At 41.1% G+C, this 18,465-nt stretch overlaps 2 protein-coding genes across 2 annotated transcripts in view; one reads left to right on the top strand and one right to left on the bottom strand.

The window, feature by feature from the left end:
* LOC311138690 (calcium-dependent secretion activator 1-like) overlaps nt 1-13,089 on the top strand; it is a 160,290-nt gene extending 147,201 nt beyond the window's left edge. The window contains exons 23-32 of the mRNA XM_084173478.1: nt 1,079-1,220; nt 2,267-2,431; nt 4,056-4,211; nt 5,692-5,839; nt 5,953-6,027; nt 6,201-6,284; nt 6,428-6,460; nt 6,888-6,995; nt 9,958-10,062; nt 11,800-13,089. Of these exons, the coding sequence (XP_084029604.1) occupies nt 1,079-1,220; nt 2,267-2,431; nt 4,056-4,211; nt 5,692-5,839; nt 5,953-6,027; nt 6,201-6,284; nt 6,428-6,460; nt 6,888-6,995; nt 9,958-10,062; nt 11,800-11,976 (1,193 nt within the window). The 3' untranslated portion in view covers nt 11,977-13,089. The remainder of the gene's footprint in view (nt 1-1,078; nt 1,221-2,266; nt 2,432-4,055; nt 4,212-5,691; nt 5,840-5,952; nt 6,028-6,200; nt 6,285-6,427; nt 6,461-6,887; nt 6,996-9,957; nt 10,063-11,799) is intronic.
* A 3,595-nt stretch (nt 13,090-16,684) lies between these two features.
* The window catches only part of LOC311138839 (receptor-type tyrosine-protein phosphatase gamma-like), a gene marked incomplete at its 5' end in the record, with an annotated part of 204,313 nt that continues 202,532 nt past the window's right edge, over nt 16,685-18,465 (bottom strand). Inside the window, one exon of the mRNA XM_084173644.1 lies at nt 16,685-18,178. Coding sequence (XP_084029770.1) covers nt 18,032-18,178 — 147 coding nt within the window. The 3' untranslated portion in view covers nt 16,685-18,031. The remainder of the gene's footprint in view (nt 18,179-18,465) is intronic.

The raw sequence follows: 18,465 nt of genomic DNA, 5'->3' as shown, positions 1-18,465 counted from the left end.
TACAAAAATTGAAAGAATATGGCACCACAACAAACCTGCCAAGAGAGGGCCGCCCACCAAAACTCACGGCCCAGGTAAGAAGGGCATTAATCAGAGAGGCAACAAAGAGACCAAAGATAACCCAGAAGGAGCTGCAAAGCTCAACAGCGGAGATTGGAGTATCTGTCCATAGGACCACTTTAAGCCGTACACTCCACAGAGCTGGGCTTTACGGAAGAGGGGCCAGAAAAAAAGCCATTGCTTAAAGAAAAAAATAAGCAAACACGTTTGGTGTTCGCCAAAAGGCATGTGGGAGACTCCCCAAACATATGGAAGAAGGACTCTGGTCAGATGAGACTAAAATTGAGCTTTTTGGCCATCAAGGAAAACGCTATGTCTGGCGCAAACCCAACACCTCTCATCACCCTGAGAACACCATCCCCACAGTGAAGCATGGTGGTGGCAGCATCATGCTGTGGGGATGTTTTTCATCGGCAGGGACTGGGAAACTGGTCAGAATTGAAGGGATGATGGATGGTGCTAAATACAAGGAAATTCTTGAGGGAAACCTGTTTCATTCTTCCAGAGATTTGAGACTGGGACGGAGGTTCACCTTCCAGCAGGACAATGACCCTAAGCATACTGCTAAAGCAACACTCGAGTGGTTTAAGGGAAAACATTTAAATGTCTTGGAATGGCCTAGTCAAAGCCCAGACCTCAATCCAATTGAGAATCTGTGGTATGACTTAACGATTGCTGTACACCAGCGGAACCCATCCAACTTGAAGGAGATGGAGCAGTTTTGCCTTGAAGAATGGGCAAAAATCCCAGTGGCTAGATGTGCCAAGCTTATAGAGACATACCCCAAGAGACTTTCAGCTGTAATTGCTGCAAAAGGTGGGTCTGTTTTCAAAACAAAAAAATATTTTGCATCTTCAAAGTTGTAGGCATGTTGTGTAAATCAAATTATATAAACCACCCCAAAATTCATTTTAATTCCAGGTTGTAAGGCAACAAAATAGGGAAAATGTCAAGGGGGTTAAATACTTTCACAAGCCACTGTATAATCTCTCTATTCTCTCTCTTCTTCTGCTTCTAGATCACCTGTGCAATGGGAAATTCCACAAACACCTGCAGGACCTCTATGCTCCCCTGGTGGTTAGATATGTGGACCTGATGGAGTCCTCCATCGCTCAGTCTATCACCAGGGGCTTTGAGGGAGAGTCCTGGGTGCCTGTAAAGTAAGGGGCCGTCCTTCCTTCCTCACACTAACTGACTGCTCTTGGAGAGGCCTGGAGAGAGACACTACTATACTTAGGAGAGCAGTCATGTAGTTCACTCCTTATTTGACTGCCTCAGCACACTCCTCAGTCAGAGCTGTTTGAGGAGAGTAATAGATAAGGAGTTTATTTTTGCTCTGGATAAGAGCGTCTGCTAAATGACTTAAATGTACAATTTTCTGATAAGGAAAACATATCCCAAAAGGCATTCATAAAACATTTATTAGGAGACAATGGTCTCGGAAATGAGTTTTTCTAACTCCAGAAACAAATTAAACCTGAATATGATGGTAGCTATGACTCATAAGGTATTATTAAAAAATATTAGTTTTGTAATCAGAAGCTTCAAGCTTTAGCGGATATTGTGCGGTAAACTTGCAAAAGTGCAAGAGGGCGATACTCTGCCACATTCGGGACCCTTATCCCAGACTAGGTCACATGTAGGTTAGTTGAAGTCAATCTCCAATATTTCCATCCTTTTGTTTTGTGCTTTGAAATGTTGCTAGGGACAGAAGCTCTCCAGTGTATTTTGTGTTGCTAATTTGCTATTTTTCACTTTATAACTAATGCTTATTGATTTATCATGCCATTTACATTTGTTTTGCTTTCTTTTAAATTAAGCTCTTTACGAAGCTCTAAACCTGAAAGGAAAATACATATTTATAGACTATAGGTCTTATGTTTTCGATAACTTTGCTGTTTTGCCTTACTGCTGCTTTTATATATGCGTACAATCCACCGCTTATTCTGAATGTAGTAGGTCCTCTTTTTCTATGTGCTTCAGAAAACAACTGCTTCTCTAACTGTTGGTCTTGTTTATTTATGTGTGCCATTTACATATTATGTATTATGTCTGAAGATGATCCATTTCTTTGTGTGACTTTTCCTCTTGTGTTCTGGATTTGATTACTTTTACTGCACAGTTTCACATGGCTTTGAACTGCAGCAGCATCTACATTACCACTGTTATGGATTTATTTTGTTCTTTTTGTCTGTCTCTTCTGCAGGAGTTTAACAAGTAATCTGCCCAATGTGAATCTCCAAATACCAAATGTCAACCTCCAAATTCCCAAAGTACCAAATCTGCCGCCAGTAGCAGGACTATCAGTTAACCTTCCAACAATGCCTAGTTTTTCCACCCCGTCATGGATGGCTGCTATCTATGACCCTGAGTGTGTATTCAACTAGTTCACCTTAGATTTATGTGCATCAGCAACGTGTTGCCTTGGTATGAAGATGTCCCCTAGGTCCCCTTGTCGCAGGTCATTGACAATAGAAGACCAAATAAAAATATTGATTTAGATTTCGGAAATGTCTCTGCCAACGACCTGCTTAGGCATTATGTAAGGGAAGATACCTTTTTTCACAACTACATAGGTTAATGCACACCACACACATTACAGATAAGATTACTTTACCAATACGTTCCTCAAATAAAATCTTGGGTAAACAGTCGTTACCGATCCTATCATGTTCATGCCAAGAGCACTGCAAGGGGGTTACGTACGGTAGTTTAGGCTTGTTTAGAGTTTAGACTTGTTTGTTCTTGAAATGAGTGGCTATATGACAAGCTGTCATTTCCCCTCAACATGCATGCAGTTGAGCTGTGAGGTGTAGAGATACAGAGCCAAATCAAACCATGTTTCACTGGAAGTTCTGGGCTTTGTTGCACTGAAATATATTGTAACAGTGGACATTATTATGATAATCTGGAATTTTCTGTCCGATGTGTATCTCTCCGCCTCTCTCCTACAGTTTTCACTAGCTGTAAAGAATGCAGTGGTTAGTCTGTAATGCTCATAAAAAGTTGACTGTACCACTGATTGCTTATGGAAGGTACAGTTGAACGTCACATCAGAACCCTGTATGAATACTGCTGGTCCTGGCTCACATGACTGTCTGTGGCCAGTGGGATAGGGTGGGCGGGGTCAGGTGGTCAGATGGTGGGATCATAGAAATTGAATCACAAGAATGGACAGCCCCCATTCAAGTCAATGGGTATTTCCGTTCTAGTGGTGTTATTTCTGTGGTTGGGGTGGGTAAGTGGGTAGAGATTCTGCCCGGTTGTAACTGGGTGGGTGGATTGTTAGCTCAATGCTCTGAAGCAACCACCACTTCAGTGCAGCTGGCATCCAATGCAGTAGAGATCTGCCCCCTCTCCTTTCCTCTTCTCCTCCTCCTTCTTTTCCTGCATCCCCCTATCCCAGTCAGCTCTAACCAGGATGGCAGCACCTTCAGACAGGACTGCATGGTGTGTTTAATAGCTATTGTACTGTAGGATACCCACCCAGTACCACCAGCCTGAGGATATGGGGGGTGAGAGAGTGGGCTGCTCTTTTAGAGTTTTATTTTCTGTGATTGATCATGTATACCCCAAACAAATACAAGTTCAAGAGAGATAAATTAAATCTACTTATGAACACACAATGATAGCCATGTTTCAAGACACGCCCTCCCTCACCTCTCCACTCCCCTGTGTTGTATTACAGACAAGTCAGTGTGTGCGATATCTGCAGTGACTATCCTGCATGAACCCACACCTAAAAGGTTATTAATAACCAAGTGCTACAGCATGGTTATTGAAATGTTATAGTCAACCATGTCCTCTTATTTTCCCATACACTGACTGTCTAAAGAGATTATTTGATATTTATAAGTGAAGTTAATAAAAAGGAAATTACTTTGGAACAGTCGGTCGGTGTGTGGTCAATATAAAGGACACCCCCCTGACCCCTCTGTCTTCTGTGACCTTTGGTTTCTGACCTGTGTGTGTTTGGGTTTGCCGTGGGAGTGCAGCAATGGCTCTGGGACGTCGGAGGACCTGTTCTGGAAGCTGGAGGCACTGCAGACCTTCATCAGGGACCTACACTGGCCCGAGGAGGAGTTTGCCAAACACCTGGAGAACCGCATGAAGCTCATGTCCAGCGACATGATTGAGAATTGCGTCAAACGGTGTGTGTTGTGTGTGTGTATGTGTATGTCTGGGTGTGGTATCGGTATCGGTGTGTGTGGGGGTCAGTGTCATTGTTAATTTCGTCAACAATAACTACTACGTCAACTACCTATTTTTCCATACTAAAACTTTGACGAAAACGAGACGTGATCCCTGACATTCTTTTATACAACTATTACAAATTACTTTTCATTTTAGTCGACGAAAATGTGACGAGACGAGAATTCCATGTGAGACTAATGGAAATGTTAATTTGACATGAAGCATCTGTTTTGTCCAATCATAAGCATGCATGCAGAATATTTAATGCGATCCTCTCATTGGCAGAATTTACATCTTTCAGTTGCGTGGTCTGATTGAGCTGATCTGCAATGCTCTCACCCACACAGCTCCCAGGCGGTCACTTCAGTCACTTGTCAATCTTTTGAACTGATGCGAAGCCAGGACACTTGACTTGTAACTAACCTCAACTAGAAACAATGTTTATGGCCTCCCGAGTAGCGCAGCGGTCTAAGGCACTGCATTGCAGTGCTTGAGGCGTCACTACAGACCCGGGTTCGATCCCAGGCTGTGTCACAACCGGCCATGACCGGGAGTCACATAGGGCGGCGCACAATTGGTCGTCCGGTTTAGGGGAGGGTTTGGCCGGAAGGGGCTTTACTTGGCTCATTGTGCTCTAGCGACACCTTGTGGCGGGCCTGCATGCTTACTTTGGTCGTCAATTGAATGGTGTTTCCTCTGACACGTTGGTGCAGCACTGTTAAGCATTGTTAAGAAGTGCGGTTTGGCGGGTCATGGCCTGACCTTCGCCTCTCCTGAGCGCATTGAGGAATTTGACAAGATTAAAAAAGGAGCTATGTTTACTTTTCATGTAGGCTATTTTTGCTTTGAATAAATAACATGCGCGCTGTTATGTATATTTATATTATGTATTCATCTGTGTTGCCGATCTCGCTCAAATTCTCCCCTTTTTAAGGAAACTACTGTTTACCTCCTTGACGGTTATGATGGGGAGGAAATCAGAGCTGTAAATTGTTTAACCTGTAGCCAAGGCTTTATAGCCTGTATGGTTAATTATGGCTGGCATTGGTTACAATCTGCCACAATATCAGTGTAGCCAGCTAAGGTATACGAGAGGATAGTAGGCGTAGTTGGACAAGTCTATCTGAATGTTCACATTCTGAGTGTTTAATAGAAACAAATGCACTGACTATTACATGACTAAAATGGCTGTGACTAAACGAGACTAAAAGTTTTTGTTGACTGATAATAACTAAAAGTAACGAAGGATGAAATGACTAAAATGTGACTAAGACTAAAACTACATCTAAAATAGCTGCCAAAATTAACACTGGTGTGTGGTGTTGTGTACTGCCAGTGTTGGTGTGTGTGTCTCTCGATCATGTGGCTGGACATGAGCCTCTGCCTCAAACTAAATACCATACATTACATAGAAATGTTTCCTGCTGTGTATTGCAGCACTAGGATGGCATTTGAGTCCAAGCTGGCAAAGAGCAGCAGGGGTACAGACTTCCGCATCTCTGCAGCAATATGCACCATGTTCAATGTGATGGTGGATGCGAAGGACCAGTCCTCCAAGCTGTGTGCCATGGAGATGGGCCAGGAGGTAAGAATGTGGCGCTACCAATGCAAAGGTTGTGGGTTCAAATCCCAGAAGGGATCACCTACTAGAACTGTACCACCCAAATAGATGAACTGTGTGTTATTTTCGTCTTTCAGAAACAGTACCACACCCAAATAGATGAACTGATTGAGGAGAGTGTAAAGGACATGATCCAACTCATGGTGGCAAAGGTACACTTCATTTTTCTTATTGTCCTCCCTAATGATACGTAACTTGTATTGTGGTTGGCCTCATAGTGCTTTGTGGCACTAGAAAAGTAGAACAAAGTGATTTGTAGTCTGGAATAAATCTTGTTGTTTGTTTGTTTGTTTGTTTATTGTTGTTTGTGTGTCTCACTTCTCAGTTTGTGGTTATTCTGGAGGGTCTGTTGGCCAAGATCTCCCGATACGATGAAGGCACTCTATTCTCATCTTTCATGTCATTCACGGTAAGACTAGGTTTCTCTACTGTATCGCCTCCAATATCATGTCAGATGGAGTTATGTTTCCGTAAATTATTCTAGGTATGTTGGTGACTGTGCAAATTATGGAATTCTCATATTTTCTTGTCACAATCTGTCTGTAATTTCAGGTGAAAGCTGCCTCAAAGTATGTGGACGTCCCTGTAAGTGTGCCATAGTCCCAGTTGATCTCTGTAAAATGTCAAACCAGTAAAAAAGCTATGTGATCAGAAAGGAAGTACTTATCATTTACTTAATTCAAATCAAAATACATTATCTTGTGTTTGGGGTGATTTAACTGTACTATGCAGAACTGAGACATTCTTCTCACATATAACCCCTTACCTCTGTCCCCCCCACCCTGCCTCTCTGTCTTGTCTGTAACACTATTGTACTGTGTGAGTCTGTATAAAGTACATTATATCCTTATTTAATTCATAGAGTTTTCAATATTTCTTCATATATTTGTCATATATTTTCAATAAATGTTTACAATCTGCATCCCTGTACATGTGACTAATGAACTCAATCTAATCTAAATCTAATATAAATTACAGATTTACAATGTCTATGTTTCTGGTGTGTTTGCAGAAGCCTGGGATGGACGTTGCCGACGGTTACGTCACCTGTGTCCGCCACTCTCAGGACATTCTACGAGATAAGGTCAATGAGGAGGTGTATATAGAAAGATTATTTGATGTAAGTAAGATGCCGATTCCTCCTGACCAATAGGGAGGGAGCTTTCCAAAATGTGGCAAAACAATTGTGACAGGAAAGGGATATAATATGTCACATTTTAAGACCAGGCGCTGTGTGTATACCTACCACAGCCTGGTACAGAAGAGGCTTGGTGTTTTATTATCTTCCTCTATAGGCTTTTCTCCTCTTCTCTCCTCTATCTCTTCTTCTCTGTTCTCTGAACCTCTGCTCCTGCCCACTGTATTCTGGTGTGCATTGCCACAGTGCTTTTGGACCTTTGTGGATTGGTTGGATCATTTACAAGCAAAGAGTCCAAACAAGCACCATCAGGCAGGATTATCGAAAGCAGTGCTCTCTGGGTAAAGAAAGATAAAAGATGATGTACAGGTCATCTAATTCACTCCAACACTAGGATATGTAATAACTAACTTTCCCTTTCTATCTAAGTAATACTAAATAATATATAGTACTTTAAAATACCTGTTCTCGTTTGAAGCGGTCTTGCAAAGCGAAAGCCATTGATATGAGAGCACTGTTTTACAAGCACATAATCCTTATGTGGTACATTTGAAATAATGTGTCCACCATTTTTGTGAGGTGTACTACAGTGACGTGTGTTTGCTTCATACCCCTGAAATGTATAAACTGTACAGTATTGTGGTGCACAGATGTGTGTGTGTGTGTGTGTGTGTTGGCTTTGTGTGTTTGAGAGGCGTGTGGTAATGTGCTGGAGTGATTTAGTATGTGTGTTGGCTGTGTATTAGTGTGTTTGAGAGGTATTACTTCGTGCAGTAGTCTACTGTTCCTGCGCTGTCACTGTGTGTGTGTTGGCTTTGTGTGTTTGTGAGGTGTGCTGTTATGTGCTAGAGTGGTGTGTGTTTTGTGTTTGAAAGGTGTGTTGTACTACTGTGAAGTGTGTTTAATTCTGTCTTTAAGGTCAACACTGGCTGTCCCTGTCTCTCTCCTTGTGTTTCTACGCTGCTAAAGAGTACCCCCCCCCCCCCTCCCCACAGTTTCTGATGTGTGATTGTATAGCTGCTTCTAACCTGTCCCTACCTGGCACTACCACATTTGACTGTTCCATGTCTTTTGAGTTGTGGATGTTTTGGTTTTAAATGTTGTATTTCCGTTAGTTTTGGAGTGTCTTTGATGATTAAGTTTGTTGTTTTAAAAACATTAATGCTATTATATTCCATCCATCTCTGCATGTATCGGCAAAACTCCCCAATACTGCATCTCTCTCTCTCTCTTTCTTTCACTTATTCACTTATTCACTCTCAATTATTTTATTTATTTCTTTATTAACCCCATAACTCCTGCCGCCTTCTCTTTTCTTCAAAAAGTGGCACTTATCTCTAACGTCGCGTTGTTTTAGCACATTATGTTGAATGGCATGATTTCAAGTCAAATAATCTTCCTGTGTACATCTTCTAGCATGACCCTCCACCTCTCAGAGTTATGCCTCAGTCATACTACTATACAACACATACAGCAAACCAACCTCCGCACGCACGCACTCACCCAGCCACCCACCCAGCCACTCACCCAGCCACCCACGCAGCCACTCACCCAGCCACTCACCCAGCCACTCACCCAGCCACTCACCCAGCCACCCACGCAGCCACTCACCCAGCCACCCACGCAGCCACCAAACCCACCTGCCTTCCAGGTCTGCATGCACTGCACGCACATAGGCTCAACTCGACTGTGTGAAGTGGACAGGCATCCATCCGCTAAAATCTGACCTCAAGCATCAAGCCAAAACCTCCTGACCAACCAGTCATCTCTACAGGACAAAAACAAACCTGGGTCCAATCAAATTAGAGCTAGGGCAATTAGACCAATCAAACCAACAAAAAAACTACTAAGCCAAGTCCAATCCTAGCCATTCAGGCCCTCATTCCTGGCCCTGCCTACTCACTCCATGACTCAAAGTTGATCTTTTTTCTAGACGTTCGAAGGAGGACAACTGTTTCCTAGCTTCCTTGGTTCATCTCTCTTCTTCTCTCGTGTGCTGTTCTCTTATAACTTGATCTCTGCTACGAATCATCTGGGTCAATCTTATCCTACACTCTGAATGAATGAATTAAACGTTCTTCTAATAAGGTATAAGAAAATAGCACAACTGTCTGCTCCTTGCCTGCCTAACCATTTACTCACTTTCTCATTATGATTTCATTTCCACAAATGATCGAGTTGAAACTACACTGTGGAGTTACAGTATGTAGAATGAATGTTCTACGACGTTGTCGTGTTGCTTATATGTATGGATGAGCCTTCACAGGGCTTTAGCGCTAGTCTAGATGATTTGATAAATTCAGATCCCCTTACAATATACTGTACAAATGATGTATTGGTATGCCATACTATGTTCAGTTTGTTGAAAAGTATAGCATACTAGACATTTAGCTACTAAGAACAACTTGGCTCAAGTAGATATTTTTGTCCCTGAGTGTACTGGAGCCAGAAGGTTTGTACTGGAGCCAGAAGGTTTGCCAGAAAACATGAACATTTTATATTTGAATGTCTAGCTAGCACTACTAATATACCCTGGCAATGTATTAATAATTTCATTGTTTCCCTCTGATTTTCTTAGTGCCCTGCAGTGCTTGGAGAAATGGGAATTTTGAAATAATTAATGTGCTTTTTCTGAAATAAGTATTTTATGCATGTTCAGTGTTTTTCTATTCTCCACTGCAGAGTGTGTATGTGTGTGTATCTTTTTTTTCCGAAATGTCTGTCTTGTCTTTCCTGGAAAATACTGTAAATGTCTGTGTGCGTTAAGTGTCGGAAAGTACTTCCCAATGTGTGAGTGTGTTTTGCTTGTAAGACGTGTGTATGTGTTCACTAGAGAACATATCAAGCTGCATATTGATATGCAGAGAGCTCTAGTTTGTGTGTGTGTTTGCGTCTACGTGTGTGTGTGTTTTGCTGGAGAACGCTGTGTTTGTGTGTGTTGCAGCAATGGTACACAGCCACCATGAACCTGCTGGGGACCTGGCTCACTGAGCGCATGGACCAGCAGCTCCATCTCTACCAGCTCAAGATCCTCATCAGGATCGTCAAGGTAACTCACTGCCAGGGGAGGGGTTAATAATCTGCATGGAACTCAGCTACTGTAATTCACTGGCACCCCAGGGATTAAAAACTATGTTGACACTAGTGTCGCTTTATTTGATGTCAAAATGGGAACATGATTGAAAGGGTATGTTGAAAACATTTCAAGGGAACAAAAGCCTTGTTCACACTGCAGGCCTTAATGCTCAAATCAGTTTTGTTTTTCAAAACCGTTTTGGATTACTGACTGTCCAAACAGCAAATTACAAGTGACCTTACCTCTACCCACATGTAAATATTATCTAAATTACCTCGACTACCCTGTGCCCCCGCACATTGACTCTGTACCGGTACCCACTGTATATAGCCTCGCTACAGTTATTTTACTGCTGCTCTTTAATTCTCTTTTTTTATTTTTACTTATCTATTTTTTAGTTAACATTTATTATTCTTAGAACTGCATTGTTGGTTAAGGGCTTGTAAGTAAGCATTTCACTGTAAGGTCTATACCTGTTGTATTCGGCGCATGTTACAAATACAATTAGATTTTATTTTATTTGAAATTGGATTTGTGTGCGTGTTCAGACTAGTCATTTGCTGTCATGGCTACGCTAGTTGTCATGGTAATGACAGGTGTGTGTGCAGTGGTGTAGGCTGATTGGTGGTGGTGGTGCTGCTCATGCTCTCTCTCAGTCAGAAATTGTTGTGTAGCAAGCTAATGTGACAACAATGCATGCCATGGAAGTCTCCCAGCTGCTTTGAATGTTCGAAATCATAGCGTAAGAACACGTTTAAAGCCTCAAAGGATAAGATGATCCAACTTTCAAAACAAGTAATTTTTGGCTAGCCCCAGCAGTCAACTAGCATGCTAGGTAGCTGTTTAGCTTTCTAGCACATTCACTCATTTATTTGTAAACAATTAACAAGCTAGTTAGTAGGGCTGGGCGGTATCCAGATTATACACCGTCATACTGTTTCTGTAACATACCTGGGTATACACTATTACCAAATGTGTACACGTCTCTGCTGTAGCCAAGAAGCTGTATCTTGACATCTAGCCACTTAGTTAGCAAGTTAGCAAAACAAATGCATTACTGGAGCCCTGAGCTGGATATAATTTATTTGACACATCTTAGATTTCTTATAGTTATACTTAACTTATAAGCAGTGGCGTAGGACGCACCCCCTGCAACGGTATTGAAAGTCATACCGTCTCTATTTAGAAATACCCCGGTATATGGTATAAATGGTATATTGTCCAAGCCTATTAGTTAGCTACCACATGTTCTTGTCAAACTGTCAACAGAGTAGCTAGCAAGCATCAAGATATGCCAAAAACAGTCAAAAAAACACTTGAGAGCAAATTAATCAGATTTGACCATTCAGACACAGGTTGCATGGCCAGGAATCAGATTTTTATGAAATGTGGCTTGAAATATCTGATTCCATGTGGTTTTGGTTGTTCAGACTACAGGAAAAAGATCAGATTCAAATCGAATATGCAAAAAAAAATAGGATTGAGTCACTTCAAACTGCCAGTATGAACAAAGCTAAAATGGTATGGTAGGGGTTAATAGTGCACTGGAGAAGGTGATTGGAGAGAACCTCATCTCTTTATATTTACTGTTATTGATTATCATGGCATGAAGTCTACCGCTAGCTCAGTGGCACGTTCTTTGTCGAGCCTTTAGCTACTTCATCCCTCTATACCTGCTAATCCCTCTTTTAATCACCCATCTCCTTGTAGAAAAAGTACCGTGACTTCCGTCTGCAGGGGGTGCTAGACTCCACCCTGAACAGTAAGATGTATGACACGGTGAGGAACAGGCTGACCCTGGAGGAGGCCAACGCGTCCATGAAGGAGGGAGGGATGGGGGGCATCTCCATGAAGGACAGCGACGAAGAGGACGAAGACGATGACTAGAGCCCAGTGACGCCCGACCTCAGAACTGGCACCGACGCCTCCCTTTACCAATGCATGTACCAACTCTGTTACTCAGACAGCCACTCTAGGACCTCTTTGTCATCTCGAAATGCCGATGAAGGACCTATAATAAACAATAAAAATAGTAATTACTATGCTGAGGAAAAATAATACAAATAAAGATGTTGAAAAAATAAACCATGATTGACAGTTTAGCTGTGTCATGATGAAGATAGCACCGATGATATCTTTGACTCATTGATTTCTAAATTCATTTCTGTGTTCCTAAGCAATATGGAGTACCATTTGTTTGACAATGTTGAGTGAGATTATTAGGTGTGTCCCTGTCCAATGCAAACCTATATGGCACTTCTTTGTTGTATTCTACATTCATTATAATGGTACATTGTCGTGGCGATGAGTGTATAGACCCTTTTCTTTGTATTGTCTGTCTTTAAGTGGATGCCAACTGCTTCAAACTGAAAATTACCCTCTGTATTTAAGTTCAATGCTGTTTAGGATAAACATCTCGTCTACTCACTCTACTCTCACCACCATAGTATGTTCTAGAACGTCCATTTCCTCATCTGTGTCAATGCTTTGTGACCTCATAATCTTTCACCCTATCACTAACGAGACATCGTCCAGCAGCCATCTTGAACTAAAATGAGTGGGTATTCTAGAAATGCAATATTCTCAAAGCTCCATTTTGATATCTTGTTGGAGATTATATTTTTATTTCTACGTTGTTGAAACGACCTTGAAACAGGTTCTAATCTATTTTAAATTTAGTTGCACGTTTACAGAGAAAAGAGAGCTAAAAATAAAATGTTTTTTTATTTACCAAAATGAAAGTTGGTCTGTCTTTTTAGTTTTATTGCGTATTTGATTAGGATGAGATGTGTGGCATTTCTTTGGGTCTCACTGTTGTTTGTATATACACAACGCTGTACATTGCATTCTGAGCCATTGCTGCATGCCCGTGGGTCCCCACCCTCTCCGAATGCTTTCCGTTTTGTGTGAAATTAGCTGGTGGATTCATTCTTGCTTTTGCCTTATGAAAGCCAAGTTGTAATATGCAAGAGCTGTGGCCTCTAAATAAAATTACTGTACAAATACACAATTGTTCTCTTTGTGTCACTTACCTATTTGACCCAGGGAAAGGGGACATGAGATGTTTTCAACCTGCACACTGAGAAACCAATGTGCATAATGGCGAGGTTAGGGATAACTGTCAACCAACTACTGACAACCAGCAGAGTGCGACATTGTGACCATAAATAGAACTGACCTTGAGGGGATAGAAACTAGAGAAATGTGCTCATAAAAACAGAACAATTAAAACCCTGCCTCATACTACGGTAAATCTGACACAAATAGACAACACCAGGATGAAGTACATCAAAACCCATACTTTATTTAATGTATAGCAATACAATTTACGTATTAAATAACACTATTACACTATAATAATATTATATCGTATGACAGTACCATAGCAATACAACACCATGGCACTATCATACAATGACAATATAATAAATGGACCAAACCATTTCATTTCTTCACGTTTACAAAATAGAACGACTGCTGAACTTGCTTAGATGGGTTGAGGAGGCTTTACTCAGTGACTCCCGGGATCTTTTTCATCCATAGCACACACTGGTCTGATATAGTCCATAGCAAAAGTCTGATATTCAAAATGGGGAGGAATAACATTCTTGACCCCGAGAGAACAACAAATTATTTACGGTGAATGTCCCAAATGGTATCCTATTCCCTATATAGTGTACCTCTTTTGGTCAAAAATAGAGCACTATATAGATATTAGGGTGCCATTTTAGACGCAGCATGGACTTGTGTTGGAAGGTGATGGCAGTCTACTTGTATCCACAGAGACTTGATTCCTACATACTCACCACGAATACAATGAGTACAATGATACTATTACAAAGAAAAAAGCTTCATATGAAAATAAAGGTCTATGATGATCACACAGCAAAGATTATAACTTCCAAGAAGATTGATCCTTGAAGTAAATATGTACATGACTTCGAAATAGTAAATCACACTCATGTTATAAATGATATATGTATAAAGCGTAAAGTTAATAATAATAAAGATCGAGATAAATTAAAAAGTTACACATGCAAAAAAATGGTTGTTTGCTGCCAATAACCGTTCCCAATGTGACACATGAGCATGTAATAAGTCAGGACTTTTCTCCAAATGTTGGAGAGTTGTGACTTCATTTAAGAAGCTTCTCGTCGAGAGAGAATATGAAAGAAAAAGGAAAATACAGCATCTATGTATCAGTACAGGGTATAGCTACAGGGTACAGTATGGATGAGTAAAGTAGATATTATTGTGGTTTGGTGTAGGGGTTAGTTAAAACCCAGTTCAAACATAATTTCACATGGTGAAGTATGGACTTACACTATAGACTTTCATTAGGATGAAGGCTTCATGTGACACTTGGTTCCATCTCTAGTGAATTGATAATGATAGGAGGACTGACTGATCGTTGTCCGAGACACATTCTAAGAACTTTGTGGTAACATTGCAACAACCATGTAATAATATAATGTTTTAGTCCAATTATGGGCAAACAACTTTCTTGTTGCAATTTTCAACCATGTCTTTGGTTATAATGAAAGAAAAACACTTCCCCCTCGACATTATGTTAAGACTACAAGAACTCCATTCATTTGGTAAGATGCAAGCTGTGTTTTATGAAGTAAACTTTATATAAAGTAAAACAGTTGATGCAAGACAAGCCACATGTAGACCTTGGTTGGACAAAATGGACACTATGGGTCTTGATCCACACAAGGCGAGAGGGGGAATGATATCCAGTATACAAAACCAGCTGCTTACTTTGATAAAGGATATAGTCATATACACTATCAGTCAAACGTTTTAGAACACCTACTAATTCAAGGGATTTTTTTATTTTTACTATTTTCTACTTTGTAGAATAATAGTGAAGACATCAAAACTATGAAATAACACATATGGAATCATGTTAGTAACCAAAAGAGTGTTAAACAAATCAAAATATATCTTATATTTGAAATTCTTCAAATAGCCACCCTTTGCCTTGATGACAGCTTTGCACACACTTGGCATTCTCTCAACCAGCTTCATGAGGTAGTCACCTGGAATGCATTTCAATTAACAGGTGTGCCTTCTTAAAAGTTAATTTGTGGAATTGATTTCCTGCTTAATGCGTTTGCGCCAATCAGTTGTGTTGTGACAAGGTAGGCGGGGTATACAGAAGATAGCCCTATTCGGTAAAAGACAAAGTCCATATTATGGCAAGAACAGCTAAAATAAGCAAAGAGAAATGACAGTCCATCATTACTTTAAGACATGAAGGTCAGTCAAAACAGAACATTTCAAGAACTTTGAACGTTTCTTCAAGTGCAGTCACAAAAACCATCAAGCACTATGATGAAACTGGCTCTCATGAGGACCGCCACAGGAATGGAAGACCCAGAGTTACCTCTGCTGCAGAGGATAAGTTCATTAGAGTTACCAGCCTCAGAAATTGCAGCCCAAATAAATGCTTCACAGAGTTCAAGTAACAGACACTTCTCAACATCAACTGTTTATAGGAGACTGTGTGAATCCTTCATGGTCGAATTGCTGCAACGAAATGTGTCCTTTGGTCTGGAGTCCAAATTTGAGATTTTTGGTTCCAACCGCCGTTTCTTTGTGAGACACGGTGTGGGTGAACGGATGATCTTTGCATGTGTATTTCCCACCATAAAACATGGAGGAGGAGGTGTTATGGTGTGGGGGTGCTTTGCTGGTGACACTGTCTGTGATTTATTTAGAATTCAAGACACACTTAACCAGCATGGCTACCACAGCATTCTTTGGCTCCAGAGTGGCGCAGCGGTCTAAGTCACTGCATCTCAGTGCTTGAGGCGTCACTACAGACCCCCTGGTTCGATTCCAGGCTGTATCACAACCGGCTGTGATTGGGAGTCCCATAGGGCGGCGCACAATTGGCCCAGCGACGTCCGGGTTTGGCCGGTGTAGGCTGTCATTGTAAATAAGAATTTGTTCTTAACTTGCCTAGTTAGATAAAGGTAAAATAAATATTTAAAAAAAAAAAAAATCTGCAGTGATACGCCATCCCATCTGGTTCGGGCTTAGTGGGACTATCATTTGTTTTTCAACAGAACAATGACCCAACACACCTCCAGGCTGTGTAAGGGCTATTTTACCAAGAAGGAGAGTGATGGAGTGCTGCATCAGATGACCTGGCCTCCACAATCCCCCAACCTCAACCAAATTGAGATGATTTGGGATGAGTCGGACCGCAGAGTGAAGGAAAAGCAGCCAACAAGTGCTCAGCATATGTGGGAACTCCTTCAAGACTATTGGAAAAGCATTCCAGGTGAAGCTGGTTAAGAGAATGCCAAGAGTGTTCATAGCTGTCATCAAGGCAAAGGGTGGTTATTTGAAGATTCTCAAATATAACATATATTTTGATTTGTTTAACACCTTTTAGGTTACTACATGATTCCATATATGTTATTTCATAGTTCTGATATCTTCACTATTATTCTACAATGTAGAAAATAGTAAAAATAAATAAAAAACCTTGAATGAGTAGGTGTTCTAAAACTTTTGACCGGTAGTGTATATTACAAAACAATATAAATCTTAATATAAAGCAATAAATGTTCACAGTAGTTGTTGTAATACTACTTTTTTTTAATCAAAGTAATGGGTAAAATTTACAAATATGAATGGGGATATTTGGGTAATATAGTTAGTTATAATATGTATAAGTAACATAGTATCTCTACAGATATTTAGTTTCCTTGGATAAGGTGGATTTTCCTGAATAAGAAGTGTTGACCAGATGATAGTGATGCAATGCATGTTGGGTGAGCTGTACTGTAATAAAATGTACTGAACTGGGATGGTCTCTATTAAGAAATCTATTGGCCTGGAGGATCATGTTGACCTGTAGGGTCGTCCTTGATCTTCATTCTTTATTAATTGAGGCGAAAGTATTTTCTTTGCCACAATCCAAAAAAGGGATCCAATGCGGGTAGTGTAGAGTGGAGCCAAGGTTTAGCTAACTGTATTGTATTATCTAACAGGGTTTTAGGCAGTGACACTGAAAGTATAGTGCAAACTGGACAGAGCTGCTTTCTTTTTCCCCACGTGAAACAACTTAAACAACAGGTGCAAACCCTCAGCAGGATAATAATTAAGACAAAATAATGAAGAAACAAATAAATATCAAAAAACATTATATCATCATTGTAAAAAAGGTAATCAGGTTACAGGTATTCATTTAACCAATAGTTCTGGCAAAAAAGGCCTCGGGAAAGTCCGCCAAAGTTCTCTCCGTTTCTCAGAGTTGTACAAATTAAGTGCCTTCGGGTGGTGGTGTGAGCTACGGTGTGGTCATTCAGACTAATGACTCCAGTCAGACCAATAACCAGTCAGACCAGTTACCAGTCAGCCCAGTAACCAGTCAGACCAGTAACCAGTCCAACCAGTCAGACCAGTAACCAGCCAGATCAGTAACCAGTCAGACCAGGAACACGTACAACCAGTCAGACCAGTGACCAGTCAGACCAGTACAACCAGTCAAACCAGTACAACCAGTCAAACCAGTCAGACCAGTAACCAGTCAGACCAGTAACCAGTCAGACTAGTAACCAGTAGAACCAGTCAGATCAGTAACCAGTCAGACCAGGAACCAGTCAGACCAGTACAACCAGTCAAACCAGTACAACCACTCAAACCAGTCAGACCAGTAACCAGTCAGACCAGTAACCAGTCAGACCAGTCAGACTAGTAACCAGTAGAACCAGTCAGATGAGTAACCAGTCAGACCAGGAACCAGTCAGACCAGTAACCAGTCAGACCAGTAACCAGTCAGACCAGTACAACCAGTCAAACCAGTCAGACCAGTAACCAGTCAGACCAGTAACCAGTCAGACCAGTCGGACTAGTAACCTGTAGAACCAGTCAGATCAGTAACCAGTCAGACCAGTAACCAGTCAGACCAGTGACCAGTCAGTCAGACCAGCGACTCCATGCTCTCTGCAGGGTCTGATTCGTCCATGATGACAACCACTCCATTAGTGTCCAGGTAGAGGGGGCTCATCCAGCTATCTCTGCTGCTCACCAGGCTCAGCATGGCCTTGTAGAGGTACTGGTACTGCTCCTGGAGAGACAGAGACAAGTTTCACCTTTATTTAACCAGGTAAGCCAGTTGAGAACAAGTTCTCATTTACAACTGCGACCTGGCCAAGATAAAGCTAAGCAGAGCGATAAAAACAACAACACAGAGTTACATATGGGGTAAAACAAAACATAAAGTCAAAAAATACAACAGAAAATATATATACAGTGTGTGCAAATGTAGTAAGTTATGGAGGTAAGGCAATAAATAAATAGGCCATAGTGCAAAAATAGTTACAATTTCGTAATTAACACTGGAATGATAGATGT

The sequence above is a fragment of the Coregonus lavaretus genome (assembly GCF_964263955.1).
Source record: "Coregonus lavaretus genome assembly, chromosome: 12".
Taxonomy (NCBI): domain Eukaryota; kingdom Metazoa; phylum Chordata; class Actinopteri; order Salmoniformes; family Salmonidae; genus Coregonus; species Coregonus lavaretus.
Note: the sequence above shows the minus strand (reverse complement) of the source record. Positions and strands in the feature narration are given on the sequence as shown.